The 19,641-nt window shown below is 32.0% G+C and overlaps 4 protein-coding genes across 10 annotated transcripts; 2 read left to right on the forward strand and 2 right to left on the reverse strand.

The window, feature by feature from the left end:
- The first annotated feature begins 769 nt into the window (after nucleotides 1–769).
- LOC8262071 lies at nucleotides 770–5,333 on the forward strand. 7 transcript variants are annotated; one of them, XR_007216805.1, is made up of 10 exons: nucleotides 772–1,128; nucleotides 2,061–2,201; nucleotides 2,461–2,556; nucleotides 2,650–2,776; nucleotides 3,398–3,507; nucleotides 3,853–3,933; nucleotides 4,129–4,211; nucleotides 4,369–4,831; nucleotides 4,952–5,049; nucleotides 5,142–5,333. XR_007216805.1 is itself a non-coding variant. In XM_048377364.1 (9 exons), the coding sequence occupies exons 1-8, from the start codon at nucleotides 817–819 to the stop codon at nucleotides 4,601–4,603; spliced, it is 1,185 nt and encodes a 394-aa protein (XP_048233321.1). In that variant the 5' UTR covers nucleotides 772–816; the 3' UTR covers nucleotides 4,604–4,646; nucleotides 4,952–5,333. The 7 variants fall into 7 exon arrangements, 2 of the variants coding, with proteins under 2 accessions (XP_048233321.1, XP_015573906.2); XR_007216806.1 differs by having other exon boundaries at nucleotides 4,369–4,646; nucleotides 4,720–4,831; nucleotides 4,952–5,333; XR_007216807.1 differs by having other exon boundaries at nucleotides 4,369–4,646.
- A 1,136-nt stretch (nucleotides 5,334–6,469) lies between these two features.
- Nucleotides 6,470–7,991, forward strand: LOC8262070 (GPI-anchored protein LLG1). The gene is made up of 3 exons (XM_002517876.4): nucleotides 6,470–6,891; nucleotides 6,988–7,044; nucleotides 7,498–7,991. Exons 1-3 carry the CDS (start codon nucleotides 6,807–6,809, stop codon nucleotides 7,842–7,844), a joined length of 489 nt encoding a protein of 162 aa, XP_002517922.1. The 5' UTR covers nucleotides 6,470–6,806; the 3' UTR covers nucleotides 7,845–7,991.
- A 2,712-nt stretch (nucleotides 7,992–10,703) lies between these two features.
- LOC125370684 lies at nucleotides 10,704–12,573 on the reverse strand. The gene is made up of 2 exons (XM_048377149.1): nucleotides 12,308–12,573; nucleotides 10,704–11,962 (listed from the first exon to the last, which is right to left on the reverse strand). The coding sequence occupies exons 1-2, from the start codon at nucleotides 12,443–12,445 to the stop codon at nucleotides 11,864–11,866; spliced, it is 237 nt and encodes a 78-aa protein (XP_048233106.1). The 5' UTR covers nucleotides 12,446–12,573; the 3' UTR covers nucleotides 10,704–11,863.
- A 5,015-nt stretch (nucleotides 12,574–17,588) lies between these two features.
- Nucleotides 17,589–19,406, reverse strand: LOC8262068 (riboflavin synthase). The gene is made up of 2 exons (XM_015718428.3): nucleotides 18,467–19,406; nucleotides 17,589–18,121 (listed from the first exon to the last, which is right to left on the reverse strand). The coding sequence occupies exon 1, from the start codon at nucleotides 19,342–19,344 to the stop codon at nucleotides 18,484–18,486; it is 861 nt and encodes a 286-aa protein (XP_015573914.1). The 5' UTR covers nucleotides 19,345–19,406; the 3' UTR covers nucleotides 17,589–18,121; nucleotides 18,467–18,483.
- Nucleotides 19,407–19,641: the final 235 nt, after the last annotated feature.

The following is a 19,641-nucleotide window of genomic DNA, read 5'->3' on the forward strand; positions in this document are numbered from 1 at the left end:
AAAATTGACACATACCAATAAAAAAAAGAGCAATTAACATAGACAACTATGACATATTCATTCTTTAGTAGAAAGATATATGAATTGTAAGCAAAATTAAAATGAAATAATTAAAATAAAATAAATTCGAATTTTATCACCAAATAATATTAATTACAAAGATAACTAACCGTTTATATTATTACCTAAAAAACAACATATCTTAAATATAAAAAGGCTAACCATTTTTCTTTTTTATATTTATCTCAAGAAAAAGAATTAGAAAACTATTAGCTCACTAATTACTCATAGTAATTTAAGCAAATTAATAATTTAAAATCAAATTATTTAAACTAATTACTCAATATTGAGTTTAATTGTTTAAAAAGTCGATAATGGTCTCCTATCGTTCTTATCGACTCTATTATGTGTTTTTTTTTTAATTTTACTATTTTAAATTACCTTCTATAAAAATTAAAAAATTAATCAGTATATTTTTAAAATTTAATTAAATTTTAATGATTCTATAACCAACAATTCACTAAACAAGAGGAACCAATATATTTGAAGAAAATACATACAGGTGAGGTACAATATTTTAACTTTTACAACTTTTCTAGAGGCATTTTATGTTAATGAATGCCTTGTACTTCATGCAGGTGAGGTACAATATTGCAACGAAAAACTTGATAGGGGTTAAATTGAAAGAAGTGTGACACATTAAGGAAATTACGTAATTTCTCAAGAAAAAAAATATTATTCCTGCCAATACAACGCACCGTATTGCGCACTAACACCGTAAAATTACCAGCTCCGAGAAACCCATAAAGAACCACAATGTTCCCTGCAACAAGGTTCTTTACATTCAAATTCTCTCTTCCATCTTGCACTTTCTCCACCAAAACCCACATGGAATCTCCACCAAGAAGCCTAAACTGCACTGTTTTAAACTTCGCTTCGCGTTCTCCTCCAAGAAAAGCTGATGCCAATGACACTGTTGATGGGTCTATAACTCTGCAGGAATGGCAGGGATGGGGCACTGTATCGCCAGTTCCAGCAAAAGTTTTGGAAATTGTCGAGGATTTGAAGGTCTTGCAGAGAAATATTGATACCCAGATGACTTTTGGTGGCAATGGTGGTAAACTTCAGGTAATTTAGTTAAAAGAGTTCTGTTTGGTTAATGGGAAAATGAAAAGAAAGTGACTTGAATGTATGCTTGATTAGCATTAGAAGTTCTTTTGCACTTAAATGTATTGAGGTGTAAAGTGTAGAAGCTAAATTTGGAGTAAAATTAGTTTACCTTTCCTCGATAAGAAAATAAAAATGTATTAGGAAATATGATTTTCTCTTCTTTTTTTTTGACCTTTTTCTCATTAGTTGTACGGAAATTAGATGGTAGAGATTGATGTTTCCCTAGGAAGTTGTATTCTTTTAGATTATAAACGTTTACAAGTTCAGTTCTTTTTGTTTTTTAAGAATCTTGGAGAAATACTGTGGGTGTATTGAAATGTCTTTCTTTTGCCTCCATATTCTCGTTAATTGACCTTCTCAAGAGGCAAATGCGAAGGTACTAAATCAGTAGTCTTAATTTATTTATGGACGTGCCAAATGGTCTAAATCATCGTAAAAAAGAAACTATGAAATGGACGAAAATAAAGTTGAATATAGCACTCTAATTTTTGGCCAAAGGGAATTCTAGTTCATCTATAAGGAATAAATGGATCCACAGAAAAGATCCAAGTACCTCAAATCAGATTAGATTTATTTGATACACTGTTGTCAATATTAATTGAATAAATTGAGGAAAAAAAATACACAATTCCAAAAACAAAAGAACGACGTTCTGAATGCTTTAATGGGCGAACAGCCCAACCCTTGGAACATACTACAGCCCCAGGTGGCGAAGAGCCAACATCGAGGTGCCAAACCTTCCTGTCGATGTGAGCTCTTGGGGAAAGATCAGCCTGGCATAACATCTACGATTGGATTCAAAAAGGCGCAGGCTTCAAGCAATTTTGTATAACAGAATTCCTTTAACAGAAATTTACTCACTGCTTCTCTCTGTCTTCTGTTTGTATCAGGGGGAATTTAAACTTCATGAGGACAAGAAACACAGAGCAACATATGAGGCTTTAGGTGATTCTGAAGAAAAGCTCCAATTCTTTTCAGCTAGACAAATAGCTTGTCGTGTACTTGGAAGTAGAGGTTATCTTTGCCAGAAGGTATATGATTGCTTTCAATGGTACAGTAGTGTGAAGGACTTCATCCTTTTCCTTCATTACTTTGTTTTTTTGTAAGGTCCTTTGCTGTTGTCTTTCTTCCATTTCACTTGTCGTTTTAAGGTTTCAGATATGATAGGGTTTTATTTTTGGTTCTGCTCTAAAGCAAAGCTTAGGTAGTACTTGAGGAAGTATGGCTAAGTAGTTCAGAAAGAGTAGAGTAATCGTTTTTATGATTTGTTGTGGTTCTATTAATCTGCAGTGCTGGCTTCCTCTAGAAGAAGATTGCATGTGTTCAAAAGTCAAGCACTCCTCTCTTTGGCCTGGTCTACGATTTTGGTTGTATATGCATCCAAAGGTTAGATTTCTCATGTCACTCCTTAGTTCTCCTAAGCTCCAATTGATATGTTCTCCTTTTTGTGATCAACATTTTCCCATCAACCTTTTGCAGGATTTTTTACGCCAAAACAACACTGGGAAGTTGTTATGGCAAGTATTTGGAGTCCAATCAGCAATGTTATGCCTATTTGGCATTCCTGAACACGAGGAAGTCATGTGGAATGCATTCAAGCATGCAGGTCCCGTTTCATCCATATGCATGTCATATGGTTGAGGATTCAATACACATTCTGTGTCTGAAATTTGCATTTCCTACTATATGAGAATTTTTATTGGCTTACATTGAATTATGAGGCATCTTCCTTTTAAGATTTTCTTCAAATTCACAGCCAATATACCTTGCAAGACAGTTCAAATCATTTTAATATTGCAAGTACAAGCACACACATATCCCCATGTCCAGGTTTTTGGGTATTCTCATGTGTGTCAATGCTGAACGACGGCACTGTTCCTGTCCATTGATAATAGCTTTCCTTGTTGCTCCCAAAACATGGCACATTTTAGAGCCACTGGTTCCTTCTTTACCGAATAATTTATGAGATTATTAACAATCTAATTTTATGCACATGTAGTCAGAAATAAATGACTTTGATTTATTTCCTTTTAGCACATAATCACTTAAAAAGTTAAGTCTGTAACAATGTGGTGAAACTGCAATTTTGGCATTTACTTCTTGGCCAAGAAGGCAGAGCTAAGTAAACCCTTACTTTGTAAGCACCGAGATTGCTATTCTTGTATTCCTTAACCTCAATTTGATCCTGGGAGGCAATCTTTTTTGATTCTGTTGTATGCCATTGCAGGAAAAGACAAGGTTTGGTGCCTTTATCCTAACAAGAATGCCATTACAAAGTCCGTTCAAGATGCCTTTGGTCAGAGATTTTCTTCTGATATAGAGTGCTCTCCTACTGTGGTACTCTTTTACGATGGCAATATTACATCTTTGTTTTTCTTTATGTTTTTCTTGCAACTTTTGTATTTATTTTGAAATGCTTATATCACTATGCATCTCTTAATTTGTTTAGTTGATTTTCATGTGGTCCAGTATATATGGGAAGCAGCAGTAATGTGCAAGAACCTGTGCTATTTCTATCACATCAATTACCGAGTTCTGATAAAAACATAAAATTTAGGAACTTATTTAAGCATACAAATAAAATTTATACTTTGGGATGTGCTTTCTCCTTTCTCTGTTTCAAATATCATTTTACTTTCAGTTCAACTAGGTGGTAATTGTCATGTTGATTCTACTGCACAGGCAAATGAACACAAAACTCTGAATTTTGTTTTGATTGACGGCACATGGAGTAACTCTGCTGCAATGTTTAGGCGGTTAAAGGTAATACCATAAAGTATCTTATTTAATTCATTCTTATTCTTGCGTCAGTGACTTGAATTTCCAGATTATGCGGTCCATATCTTCTCTAGTTTTTATATAGAAAGGTCTATCTGCTATTAGTAACATCAAAATAAAAATCTTTTCCATTAGGTGTTTTGAGACTGTAGTGCAGGCTTATGTGTATTACATGTGCAGGAGCAAACAAAGTCGGTATGGGGAGAGGAGGATCTTCCTTGCATTTCCCTGGCCACTGGTGCATCTATGATGCACAAACTTCGGTGAGATTTATGACGTAGTTAAATCCTCCCAGAAGCAGCTTGTATTCTATACCATATGTATTAACAATTCTACTTCTCACTTATTGTTCCATTTTTTGGTTAAAGCCCTTTACTCATATTAAACTTACTAGTAACCACCAGTGGTGTTTTGGGACAGACCTCAGCCATCATATGATCGCACCTGTACAGCAGGAGCAGCCATTGGCCTCCTCTCTGAGCTGCAAGATCTTCCAGAGTTAAGCTCCTATGGATTGGATAAACAGGCTGAAGCATTAGAGGATTCCTTAGATGTTCTATTGGAAGCACTAACAACTCGACGACTTAGGATGGGCAGATCAATAACTCGTAAAGTGAGACAACAACAATATCCATCAAGGGCCTGCCAGCTATAATAATATCCTTGGACAGTGAGACTTAGGTGTTCTTACTACAGAGGTTTGTTATATGGAAATCTTTTTCATTTAGCTGCGGATCAATCTATAGTTACTTTCTACAGCATCTGTTTCAGTAACTGGTTCTTTGTTGACTGGTTTACGGGAACGTCTAAGTGGCAAGGAAAACGTGCAAATGCAGTGTAAGCAGATTGAAACATGAGAATGAAATATAGTAATAAAATTAAGGTTGTTTTTGGTCCTTTTTCTATCCCTTTTTTACTTTCTTCCATAGTAGCTTAAGCATTTCTTCAATTATATATTACCTTTAACGATGGACATTAATATGCATCTCTTGTTTAATTATAGGTTATCATATTTCGCTTGTCATGAGGTTATCCTAACCATGATTATTGTCAGCAATCAAGTCAGCAATGAAGCAATTTATGGTGACTTGTTGTGCTAAGGTGCATCACATATTGGTTCTCTTGATATGTATTTTCTTGTATGTTCATCTTAAATTGCTCCTGCTGATTTTACAAATAATCGTTTGGGGTAGAAAACAAAGACGCATTCGGGTGTGCGACTGCTGACAGTATATTCAAAAAATCAAAGAGAACAACACTCTTTGTTTCCAGCTAAAAGAATTCATTAAGTTGCGAAATTCTTATGTGGACTTGGTTCCCTCTATCATCCCTGGATAAAATTAATTGTATGATAATAATAATAATAATATCAAGTTTTTTAATTATGGATGGATTATGATAGTTATATATTAACCAATGTAATTATGTCCCTTAATAAAAAATTAAATATGTCATTATATGCGTATAATGATATGGTTGACATTTTTTTCTTCTTAAAATTCTCTTAAATTGAATACGTTTATCATCTCTGAGATTCCAATGCAAAAATGCTTAGATCTTCTCTTTCAATGTTGAAAGTTGATTGAGTTTGTTAAATGCAAAACATAAATCTGTCCATTTAAGTGAACTTGGTCAAGAAATTGTTATCTCCTAATTAAAATGGTCACAATATATTTTAGAAGAAAATATTCTTTTGAATATCGCAAATATAAAAGTTAATAATGTCTCTAAATTAAAATTAATGCGAAGAATTGTTTTTCTTTTTATATCTCTTCTCTTATCTTTTTCAATTCGATTGACTGAAACTCAAAGAGATAATGCATTTTTTATTAGGGTTTTTATATCTCTTCTCTCAACCCATTATATATGGTGATTATGGGAGAGGTTTTTATTGCATCAGTTGAGTATAAAAACCTTTGAAGTTATGATAAAGTTATAATATGAATTATTGCTTTATTGTTGTCATCAAAAAAGAAAAAAGTATCCCGGACTTGACTTTGAATTCTTGATTAATTTAGCATAAACTTTCAATAGCTTTGTATTTGTTAATCTCAATACTAGAAGATGTTGCAAATTTGTTGCATCTGTAATGAAAAGCTTATGCATGATTTAGGGTAAGTACCACATTTCATTTTGGATGTTACATATCAACTCAAGATATATTTATGCTAGCAATTTCAAAATTAAAATTAAAATAGGTAATACCTCCTATATATGATAATTAACAAACATTATTCCTTGTGCATATAAGACTGAATTTTGTTGCTCTTTCGAATCATAACTCATGACATAATTCTAGTTTAGATTCCAATTCATCAAATATTGGCATTCCTTATCATCAATATAATATAAGTCACTAGGCATAAATATTTCTTAATACTATAGTTATAGTAATTTTATTTTTTTGAATTATTACAATTGGTGGGAAAAGTAAAACTCAAGATCCATTTCGGCACCCTTAAAAGGTAAATTACATAATTGAAAATTGATTAAGTTTTCTTGACTTTTACATCATTGAATGCATCAATTTCGATTCATTAAGTTTTGCATACAAAAGGTTCATTTGTTGGATTATTATTTGTTAGAATGATAAATGTTGTATCTCCTAAGCCAAAATTTATGCAAATCTTTTCTCTTCTCCGCTTGTCTTTTTATTTATCTCTTTGTATTGACTAAAATTAGAAAAAAAAAAGACATCCATTTTTGGGTAGAAGCAAAGGGTTCTGATCTTAGTGGCAGAAAGAAAAAACAGGAACCTCATTGCTCCTCTTTCAGATGCATTGGAAATCAAATTACATGTCCTAAAGAGGAAGAGGAGAGAATTCTTTCTCCTTTCCTATTTAATTTTTAAGAAAAATATGGCATGCAATTATAGTTCATGGTTTTATCTCATTTTCTTCTTCCTCGTAACTGAACTTGCCACCTCTTCCTCTGTCATTTCCTGTAAGAATCCTTTTTCCCACTTTATTTATTTAATTAATTTATTTTTCCCTTTTCCTGATTACAATTTTCATATTCATAATGATTAAAATGATACAGATGATGCACTTAGTGCTCATGAACATTCTGGCCGTACCCTTCTCCAGGTCAAGAAAGGTAACATCTTTTTCTTCTTCTCTTTTCTTCTTATTGTTTTCTTCTTCTTTTTTTTTTTTTTTTTTTTTTTTTCTCTTCTTCTTCTTGTACTAATAGTTTAATAATTATATATTAAAAGAACTGTAAAGAACATTGTTCTCTGTCCAAACCTTCACCTTTTCATAGAGTGAATTGATAATTGCTTTTTAATTGGTTATAGTATAAATGAAAGAATGCCATTAATTTTTCTTTTTTTGGTTAAAGAAAAAATATAAAATCCATTTTAATAACTTTGGCTTTGAATTCTTCATATCTTTATATTTGTGAATGAAAATATGTTGTTGTCTTTCTCTTTTCTGATCAATAATTCTTTTTTTTTTTTTTTTCTTTTTTTTTTTGTGAATGAAAATAAGAGTGATAAATAGCACATTGATTTTCCTTCATATGCTAATGGCATTCTTTTTACATATGCAGAATGCAATATAAGTTTTGAGAATTTGGATTATAGTGTCCTGACAAAGAACTGTAAAGGACCTCAGTATCCTGTCAAGCCATGTTGTGGGGCATTGACAGAATTTGCTTGCCCTTATGCAGAAACCCTAAATGACAGAACAAATAACTGTGCTGAAACCATGTTCAGCTACATAAATCTCTATGGTAAATACCCTCCTGGCTTATTTGCCAACGAATGCAGAGGTGATAAAGATGGTCTTAGCTGTGATGATGTGAAAAATTCTACCTCTAGCGGTGTTCAAATTGGTGCTTCTCAATCATTGATGCTCACTGCTGGATTTATAGGATTGTATTTCCAGTTGTTTTAGATTATGAAGCTTGGATCATTATCACTTCATGATTTTAAAAATTGATACATCTTTCCATCGCTACAATATTGCTCTAATAGGTTCCTTTTTCTTTTCTTAAACTGATGCTCTATTACATTGTATTCTTTCAAATTATACTTTCCTCAACCTCTACTTCTAGTTCTATTTGCATAATTGTTCAAAGATATTTGCTCGAGCTCCGATGAAAGTTTGCCTTTAAAACCACCAAGCTCCGGTGGCTAGAGCTTTTAGGTCTTAGACAAGTTTCGAATTCAAGTTATAGACCTTTTTCTTTTCTCTCCTTGCTCTAAAAATAATAGTTATAATTTTTTATATATTCTTAACATCTTAAAAGATTATATTAATAATTATAATTTTTTACATATTCTTAACGTTTTAAAAGATTGTATTAGCTTTGTTAAAGTGTATTTGATTACCGGAGATTTTGAACACAGAATTCAATCTAAAAATCGTATATGCAATTGGATAAAGCAATGAGTCTTGTACTAAAGAGGTCTATAATTTAAGGTCCACTAGTCTCCTATTTGTCGGCCGAAAAGCACCATTTAGATTTTTTGGAGAGACCATTTAGATAACAATTCTGTGGTATTGAAATTGGATATTGTTTGCTTGTAGCTGTTCAATTGTCCCCTGCTATAATTCAAGGTTTTAGTTTGGTGTTCTGTCAATGTTCCATTATCTTCCTTCACTTGGAATTGCTATTTTACACTGCAAAGAACAAGATGTTGCCAAGTTTGCATATCTAATAAATGACTTCCTAGTTACAAGAAGAAACTAAGATAAATATAAGAATATATATATATATATATATGCAAAAAATCCTTTTTTTTTTTCTTTTGAAGGGGAAAAAAAGAGAGTAAGGACCACATATACAGTGAACTGATATGCATCCTTGCAGAGCAAAATTATTGCATCAGAAAGAAAGCATGTGGCTGTCTTCACATGGCCATTTCTTTCTAAAAGTGTTTGTTGTTTGCCGAATTCCCAACTGAGTGGCGAAGTTTTCTCACCTTGTTTCATATGTCTTATTGTTGGTACCACATTGTGAAAGAAACAATGGATCTTGGCTTTGATATCATCCCATATGAACATGAGTATGTCTTGGCTCTCACTTCTTCCTTTTAAAGAAAATAAAATAAAATTAACTAGTTTTCTTGACACTATCAAGATTTGAGACAAGCAAATAGAAAATGTAAAAGAGTCCATTGCACTAGGATTCCTACATTTGTAATATAGAAGGCTGTGGATATAAAAATCTCAATCAATTGATTGTGGACCCTCTACCTCTACCTCTCCATTCTCCATTAAGTAATGAGCACTTCCTTTCCCTCTTTGGTCATCAATCACCTTTGCTAATATTTATCCTATCCATTGAAAAGGAAACTTTAATGGACACACACATATATAAATAGTATGGAATAGTACTATATAAAGTCTAATTTCATTTAAGTTACTTTATTTATTTTGATTTACGGGATGATCAACAGATTTTGGACTATACAATAGGATAGCAATTTTTTTTATACTCGTTATAAGAGCGAAATTTCGAATATGAAATCTCTTACTCTTAAAAGAAAATACTTTTAAATACTTAAACTAGACTTCAAATATATTTCATATATGAATATTAAATCAATTTTATTTTAATTTTAAGTTTAATTTATTTCTATCAACACGAAAAGAATATAAATATTTCAAAATCCAATTCATACCCAATTTGTTGATGCCCTACTCCACAAGGCAAAAGATAAAAACCGAAAGTGTGATTTTTTCTCTACTCGCTACATATAAACATTCAACCACAAGATTCTTAGCTCAATCGCATACTAATTTCTTTGTTCATGTGTAATTCAAGGCAATTGTGCGAAGAAGACTAGTCTTAGTGCCTTCAAATCAATTTCAACATGCTTTAAAGACAATAATAATGCAGTTCATTACATTACTTGACAGGAAAACAAAAAGAAAAAAAAAAAGAAAGAAGCAAAAGTTTAGTACAAACATCCAAATCAAGAAAGCAAGCAACAAAGGTAACATGAAAATGGGATCTTTATTTCTTGGTCGGTCATGAAACTTATGATCATGGAACAAAATTGTTGGAAGCAACTTGCAGTAGTCTCTGTAAATGGTCGACATCTAACTTTATGCCAATTGGGATTTCATTATTGCTTTTGGAAATCAAAAGGTTTAAAAAGAACAGTTTCTTTCGGCAAAAAGACCAAGAAAAGTAAAAGTTCTTTTGTGGAACTGGTTTAACATTTGAGATACCAAAGACTCTCTGTATATTTTCTTTTTACTTTACTACTGCTCGTCATATTCTCAAATTCGTAAATTAATTATTTATGATTTTCAAAATTATATAACAGAAATAATTTGTAAACATTAAACAGATTTTAATTAAAATTTATATTTTAAAACAATAATTGGTCAAGTAGTAACTCATTGCATAACTAGAAATCTATTTAACTAAAAGATAATTCGATTTATTTTTATTTCTGAGTTGTTTTTAGATATGTCCTTTGATACATACCGAGCAAATCAAGATCTCTTAAGCAAGGCATTGCTAGATCTTCGTATATTTAAATTGCCATGATATAAGTATCAGAGTGTTGTTTCAAGTACCACACATCAGACACTCTAATTTATCTTATTATAGATTTTTGCAAATCAATTATACAGTTGGCAATCTAATATAGACTATATCACAATTAAATAGATATCATAGATTATGATTTAATAATAATAATAATAATACTTTTTTTGGTGTATCAAAAATATTAAATTAACTATATAATATTGGTACAAACATCTTCAAACTATCTAATTGATAGAACTCTTCAATTGAAATTTCGAATTTTTGAAAGTAAAAATATTATTAAATTTTGGCAAGGGTAAAATTATCTTTACCTTGCAACAAATACCGAAAAGTAGTATTTTTGGTATATCATACACAAACCAAAAATATCTTCTCTATATGTGGTGGATTGTCATTCAACATCTGGAACATTTTCCTCAGGATAATCAGTCCCTTTTTTAATCCTGAAAAATCATAAACAGACTCTGATTCTGTCATCTTCTCACTTCAGTAATGATCTTCCTTCTCATAAATCAGTGGATCACCGAGACTTGGATTGTCTTCCTCATTCTTTAGCTACTCTCATGTCTTTAAAATGCTGGCACATTTCAGATGACTCAAAAATTAAGAATTTGGCTCACATTGTATAATACCAATCTAATTTTTGGTAACCCTGCAATTATCACAAGCAGCAAAGGGGATTGACAACCTGCTCCCCTCCTCCAGCTTAATTACAAGTTTAAAGGTATCTAAATTCCCCTTGCTAGAGCTCTAAATCCAAAGAGAAATTTTGTAGTTTGGGAATATCCCAAATTCCCATTAGAAAGTAGGCCATGTTTTTGCTGTTCTCTTATGACACTGTATTTGCCAAGGCACACACATGACATCACCAAGCATGCCTACCTTGAAATTGCTATAATATATAATGTTTGAAATAATCCAATGGGTATTTTGAATTAAGCAAGGCTCCCCAAAATCTTCAATGATCTCATCCTGTAGAATTGTCTATCACATTTTCCCATAAATATATCACTAATACTTGGCTGTGACTAGCCTCTTTTAAGAAAGATCTATCACTTTGACAAGCAACCATCTACTGACAGGTGGGAACTAAATGATTCAAGAAAAGACATGGTAAAAACAAAAGAAACCAGGGACTTTAATATTAAAAGAAGAAGAGATTCAAAAGTGAACACTATTACAGAACTTGACCCAAGACATGGCACTTCTTCTGCTACTCATATCCAATAAGAGAAAGAAAAGCAAAGTAAAAGAAAAGAGGAGAAAATATACGTCAAATCTTTCTTTATGGTGCATAATTTTTATGGCTCTTTCTTTTCTTTTTTTGTAAATAATAGAGAAAGAGAAAAGATGGGTGGTTAAAATTAGTGATAATTGTGAAGCTCTGTAGCCAGAGAGGTAAATCTTATCTATGAGCAGTCACCAGAGTTTCAATAAACCTCAATCCATCAAACCTTGGTGCAAATTTATCTGTGGAAGATGATCTTTTTTGGTCTTTAGCTTCCTGAAAGAAAAAGATTGACTTTTAGGATTCATGATTAGAATTCAATCTGACAAAGATTTGGGACTAATTTGATGGTAAATACAATCAAGAAACTAAATCCAAGAAATACCCACAAATAGGAAGGCTCAAAACTCGAGAGATTAAATCAAATAAGTACTCTCCAATTCTCAAGCATCAATTGCCAAGATCCAACGACCAAATCAGAGAAAAACAGGGTATATATAATGCAAATCAAGAACAAAGAAAAAGAAAACAAACCCAATTCTAAAACAAGAAAATTGAAAATTAAGAAGAAAAAACCCATAATTTATTTCAAGAAATAAAAGCTCGGAAGCAAAAGATTACCTCATGGGAAAGCTGCAAATTGGAATTACACGTAAAGGTTGTGTTAGAAGTAGAGGAAGAAGAAGAAGAAGAAGAAGCAGAGATGGCAGTGGCAGAAGCAGCAGCAACAGAAGCAGCAAAAAGACCCGATTTCTTCATTGCTTGGGGAATTTGAATTCCAGGAACCTTGTAAATAAGTATGGAAAAGAAAAGGGGTTCGTGTTGCGTTTGCTTGGTAAGAAAGATAAAATTAAATAAGGAATTGAATGGCAAAGGAAAAGACGAGAGCAGAGAAGTAATATATAGGGCCAGTGGTAACTTCGAATCTTTTACGCGGCAACTATGCCAACCCTTCTTTCTCTTTCGGTCTTCCCTATTGAATTTACGTTTTTGACTTTTAAAAGAAAAAGAATTACGAAGTGCTTGCAATGGTAATTTTGTATTCCTTATTTATTAAAATATCTTTTCGTTGAAAGATATTTTTGCAATTGATATTCTGTCTTTTCTTTCCGTTTTTAAATTGGTGAAATACTCGGTCAATTTTTGATTGAAAATTACACGCCACACAATAAAAAATTATTATACTTTATAAATTATCTTTGATTTTGACATATTAAATAAATATAAATATAACTATATTTAATTTCATTTGAATATTTTAAATATATATCCGACTCTATTAACCATTCGAGTTTAAAATTTTAACAAACTCGATCCGTAATTGAAATATATAATTTCTAAAATGTAATTTTTTTTCTAAATTAAAGTTATTAGAGTTAGTTTGAAATAATAATATTTAAGATTTAAAAAATAATTAAATCTTTTCAAATTCAAATTTAAATAAATTTTAAAAAGATGTACATTTAAGTTTAAGATTCTTCTAATGGAATAAGTGGGCATGCGAGCCCATAAATATATTTACTCACCATAAAAATAATAAATGATATCCGTATCCTTATCTTATAAACAGAGTAAACTAATATTACAGGTAATGCTAAAAGATTGATTTTAATTTTATAATTTGAGTATAAACAAGTCCAGTTCAGATTTCAAATTTTTAGGCTTCAATTTCATAATTTCATAACACATTTAAAAATCAGTTGGAATTGTGTCATTTAAGGCTTACAGTCAATAATTTAAATTTTACGATGCAATTTTTCTTTTAAATTAGTGCTAAATTGCTAATTAAAATTTCACAATAAACACATGAATACAAATTAAAGAATATCTTGTAAATTAAAAATATTAATTCAAATAAAAGAGAATGTAATGTAAATTTAGCAGCGTCATATATATATATATTACTTTCAATTAATTTGAAGCACTAAATAGACTAAAAAAATATTTAAGGTTTGATTTAAATGGTAAAAATATTTATTTTTTAAAAGTTTTCGAGTTTGAGCTAAATGAATTTTTATCTTTATAGCGAGTGTAAGAAGATAACCAGTAATTGTGTACTTTGTGACTTTTTAGGCTCCGCTCAATAAAAAAAAATTAGGTTGAAAAGAGAAAAGAAAAAGGGCAAATATGTAAACAAAGAAAATTATTCTAGAATCTAACGAGCACTGAAAGGGGCAATAGAGTAAAAATGAAAAAAAAAAACTTTGCGGCAAGTCGATGAAGATTGACTTGTTCGATAGGCTGATCTTTTTCTCAAGTCGTGAGCAATGATTTCCCGACATCTGTATGGCTCTGATGATAACCACGATAGCACCTCTTGTTTCACAAGAATGTTATTGAAAATGGAAAGAAAAAAAAAAAAAGAACTACAAAATCTAAGATTATTGGAATTGCTTTCTACAACAACAATAAAAGAATTTATATATTAAGACATTGTTTGCACCCTATTCTAATTTTTATTTTATTGCAATAAATAAATTAAAAATAAATACTTACAAGTAAAAGAAATTAAATACTTTTTATTGACTTTTTTTTTATTCTCTTTTATGTACTAAACTAAAACATCAATATGGATTCCCCTGAAGTGGATGTTCTTGTTTGATAGGTATATATTTGTAAAACCAGACAAATTAAATAGGCCAAAATTAGTGTTAATGAAAAATTATAATTTCTTTTATGAAGACAACCACAAAAAGCTGAAAGAAAGGAAAATTAAAATAAAAGATTCCAAGGCACAATTGCTACTGTGATGTTGCAAATATGTTTTGTTGGCAAGTGACTTGTGATTTTTGTAATTCATGTGGTTATGGTTATCCCATACAAAAATATGGTGGCTCACTTGGGTCCGTGACACGTGCCATACCAACTGTTTTGTCAGCCACAATTTTTCTTTTTTCTTTTTATGAACTAAAAATTTGTCGACTTTCAGTGTTGGTTTTGGGAGGTTATCTGGCAGCTTAGTTGAAGAAAGACAAAGGAAAGCTAATTTTTAGAGGACAACAAGAGCGTGGACCGAAAAAACTATGCTTAGACGTAGTGCATTTGTCTTTGTTATCTCTTTCTTTTATTCCTTCAACTCTTTACTCTCTTTTTTTAGCCAAGTGGGCCTTTTGGAATATGCTTAGATTCAAGAAAACAGAAGGGTGAAGTTGAAAATGCTAAGGAGATAATGTCATCAACATTGTGAAAGATAGAATAATCTTTTGGATGACCAATTGATGGGAGTAGACATGGGCAAAGAGCAAATTCTAACCTCGAACCGAATCAGAACCGGATAGGTCAAATCATCACCCGACCTTTGGTTGACCGGCCAGTCTAAAAAAAATGTAAAGGAAGATGCAACTTCTGTTATCTATCAAGTACTCCACAATTATTGGGGGAAAAGAGTGCAATGTTGACTCTCAAACTCGGTGGTTAAGTTAAAATGTCTGACCACTCAACTAACCCATGATTGTCCTAAGTGTTTGTTTCGATGAATGATGACGCTTAGCAAATATGAGTTGTTTTGCTCAACTAGTCCAATATTTCTGTTAATCGCCACAGTTACTTTTCTTTTTCTCTTTTTCATTTTGTATATTAAAACTCTAAATCAGCTATACAATAAGAAATTATCACTCCCTTAATGAACATATCAAATCTTTAGTGCTACCAGAGACAAAATTCAGAACTGTAACTCGAGGAAAGCAAAATGATAATACCAAAATATAAGGAGATTAATGACCAAACCAACTTATTATGAGCTGCTCAGAGTTCAACTTAATTAAAAATTTGATAAAAATTATTCATTAAGTTAATCAAGTTAAATTTAAATTCAGTAGCAAGCTCGATAATATTTTATCAAATCAAATCTAAACTTAATAGAATTTAATTTGTTAGCTTACAAGCTTATTTGTCTATTCGCTTGCGAGCAGGCTTGAGAGATCAAACTCAAACTCAATTCGTTTATGAGCTCGAAATCTGGCTTATAAGTAGTTTTTTCTATGAGCTCGTCTGTAGACTTATTTATTATCTAAAACTTAAGTTCGAATCAATTTTATTCTTAAATTAAAATTTTATATATAATATATATAATATAATATGCATATCTACATACGTATTATTAATAAAAATTATTTATATTACCTATGTAATATACATATACATTTATATATATAATAATAATAACTACAATACGTGTTATATCATAATAATAAATATCAAAAAGTAGTTCAAGCTCAAGCTTTTTTAATTATATAATTATATGATGAGTCAAATTTAAACTTAATTTATTTAATATAATAAATGAATTATTATATAAACTTTTATCAAATTAAACCAAACCAAGTTGAATTCGTCGAAATTCAGGCTGACTCGGTTCGGTTTCATTGGAATTGATGTCTACTTGACAAAATGATAAATATAAGAAACGTCCTTCACACAAGGATAAATATGAAAAACGTTGTTCACCTATAGTTACTAAAATAAGTTTTTCAGAAGAGGATGGCTTCACGCCGACTTCCAGGGTGCTTGGATAATGATAAAAACATGACGGTAGCTCCTTATCCTATTCAAATTCTTGGGCTGTGAAGATTTACATAAGAAGGTGCATTCTTGTGAAACAGTCACTCTGCTCACGTTATGAAAATGAAATTTAACAAATGTTCACTAACACTTTGTGCGTGCACTGTATGATTTCATCATCTCGGAAAAGTTGAACAAAAGCTTGCATCTTCTGGGTCAACGCAATATAAACCACTAGAAATGAGAGGTACATAATAGAATAAGAGCTAATTAGAAACTTAATCTCAGACACAGTTTTAAGTAAATTTTATTGCAAAGGCATCATGCATATCAGATGCTGATAATGCAATTAAACAAAGGCATCGTGCAAATCTAATGCTGACAACGCAAAACTAGTGGGCACATTTACTGACGTTAACAAAAGACAAAAGCCAATAAATAAACTAATTCCATCTGGTTTTTCTGCGTTGTTATTATGTAAGAGTTAACATACACCGTGTGATTTGCAACTTGCTCGACTGCCCATAACCAACCAGAAAGCCACACAGACGTAAGAATACCTTACCTAATTTAACTGCTTGTTTGGAAGGGTAAGAAAGAGTGGTTTGCACTTGCCCGTACTTCCGACTTTAGCTGTCAAAAGGAAGGTGGGGTTTCTTCTTAAATAATAATAATAATGACTGTTTGGTACTGACAAATTTGCTATTTCATTTTGACTTCAGAAATCATCTTCACCAATAAATTGGTTCGGTACCATAGATGCTCGTCTGTGTTTTGCTTTATGTAGTCGTGACAGAATCAGTTTTGCAATGTTCATCTATTATTATCAAGGAAACCGCAACAAACATCATCATTGAAGGAATCCCCCTCTGTGGTTGTAGGAGGATAATGTGATCTAATCATGCATTACCTGAATAAATAAAAGTGTGATTCACCGAATAAAGGTAAAAGCTTAATTAGACCAAGAGAAAGGGTTTAATACTCAGGCACTGACCACTTTGCTATTAAATAATTCTTCCAAAAGAAACAAACAATGAATATTGACAATTGATAATTCATATGATGAGAGCAGTCCTGCGAATTGACCAAATTGGAAGGCTCTAATATATAAACTATTCTGATACTTCTTTTGCTATTATGACGATAGATGCCTAGGCCCACATAAATGACAAAATGTACCAGAATCCAATAATAATGGTTGGGCTGTACATAAACTGCTGAATAGCTTATTCCACAAAGCACAAACCCAGCCCGCTCACAAAGTGCAAGTGTATAAAAACGCATATACAGGAGGATTCCTTTGCCATCCAGACTACTTCTCTTGGGTCGGGACCGAACAAAACTCTTCTCACAATGAAGCGATTTGGGTTTCTTAAAGATATACTATTTTGTATATATTATCTTTAGTAAATCATCCCTTAATATTTTTAAGATTAAGAAATAGTTTTACAAGTATATTATATGTCACATCAAATAGGTAAAAAATAGATATATTATGTAGCATTACTCGTCATGAAACTGCTCTTATGCTTGCCTCTCAGGATTAGAACCAGTGAGCAACCAAAATCCACAACCAGCTAGGATGTACTCCTGATTCTAGGCAAGAGTTGTGACAAAAATAGGAGGGGTGTAACGTTGCTCATTATGAAATTATTCTTATGCTTGCCTCTCGGGATTAGAACCAGTCGCAACAAAAATCCATATCCAGCTAGGATGTCCTCCTGATTCTATTTGAGACCTCACAAGATCTATGCAGGTGTGATTCGTGCTTTAAATTGTAGGAGCATTCTAAGCCTAGATATCCACAAATGGCTCAAGATGTTGCAACTCCGCAATTTCATTTCAGAGATCAATCATCAAGCTCAACCTCATTTTAGAGATAGCATAACCAGAACTAGGCTAAATGTCACGAGCCAAAAGAAAAGATTCATGGATCTGAAAGAAATGGAGGAATTAAAGTGAGTGAAACTCCAAAAACTAAAAATACCCATCAAATTTATGCAGAGTGAATGATATACCAGGCGCATCTTTGAAGCCATAATGTTTAACATCTCATTAAATTATCCATTTCCAAAAGACAGCCTTTACGTTAGAATCATACTAAAAGTAGATAACACCACCAAAAGCCTATTGCAGAAAAAGCAACCAAAAACAAGAAGGAAACATGTAGAGACTTGGGTAATCTAATTTTCAGCAAAATAGAAAAATACTTAACAATAACATTAAATCATAATCCATAAGTTATTCAAACTCCCACAAAATGTGACAAATGCAAATTACCTTTCTAATTCTTCATATTAAGAAGCCTTGATGGATTCAACAAACCCACTACTAAGTAACCTCTCGACATACTTCCCCAAAATATCAACCTCCAAATTAACTTTCTGTCCGACATTTTTCAAAGGTATAACAACTTTCTGCTGTGTATAAGCCACAAGCATAAAATTAAAACAATCCTCTTTATCAAACACATCAACAACAGTTAAACTAGTTCCATCAACAGCAATAAATCCTTTTGGCACAATATATCTCAACAACCCAGAATCCACTTTCACCTTAATCCACAGTGAATCACCTTCTATCTCCTTCTCAACTATCTCCCCCGTGCCATCCACGTGACCCTGCACAAAATGCCCGCCCATTCGGCTCGTGGGCTGCACGGCCCGCTCCAAATTAACCAAAGATCCAGACTTTAATTCTATTAGAGAAGTTTTCCTTAGCGTTTCAGGTGCTAATCCAACAGTAAACTCACCATCAGTGAAACTAGTTACTGTTAAGCAAGTCCCATTAACGGCAATGCTATCACCGAGATTGACGCCATCAAGAACGGTTTTTGCTCTAATTTTAAGGTCGAAGCCGCCGTCATTGGTGGGGCCAATGTGCTTGATTTCTCCCATTTCTTCTACAATGCCAGTGAATAGGCATTTGATACTTGAATTTTGGAAATTAGGATTTTTAGGGTTAGGGTCTAAAGATTGTCTTTTTGAAGTGAAAAGAGAAAAAAGGCGTGGTTTGTAAATTGAAGTTAAATTGAAATTAGGTTTGTTGGATAAGAGATTGAAGATTGCACTTGTTGTTGTTGCTCTTGTGAATTTTCTCGTTGAAAGAGGGATGTTGGTGGTTTTAGAGAGAGAAGTAAGAGAGGTGGAAAGTGCCATTTCTGTTTGGTTTCTGAGAAATTCTTTTGGTGGTTTCTGAAGGCCGCCGAATTACGAAAAGGAAAAATTAAAGAGTTGGCAATGAAACGGTGTCGTTTGGTATTAGTCATTTCTCGCTCTCACCGAACCCTAATGTTTATATTATTTAACAATAATGTCGAAATAAGTTACTTAATTACTCAAATATTCCCTCAATTTAATTTTTCTTGTAATGGTGTATAAATGAAAATAGTAAAATTTGTGATTCCAATCTTTTCCATATAAATTCTAATTAAGTTGCTTCTTTTTGTATTTTTC

This window comes from Ricinus communis, chromosome 7, assembly GCF_019578655.1.
Source record: "Ricinus communis isolate WT05 ecotype wild-type chromosome 7, ASM1957865v1, whole genome shotgun sequence".
Lineage (NCBI taxonomy): Eukaryota > Viridiplantae > Streptophyta > Magnoliopsida > Malpighiales > Euphorbiaceae > Ricinus > Ricinus communis.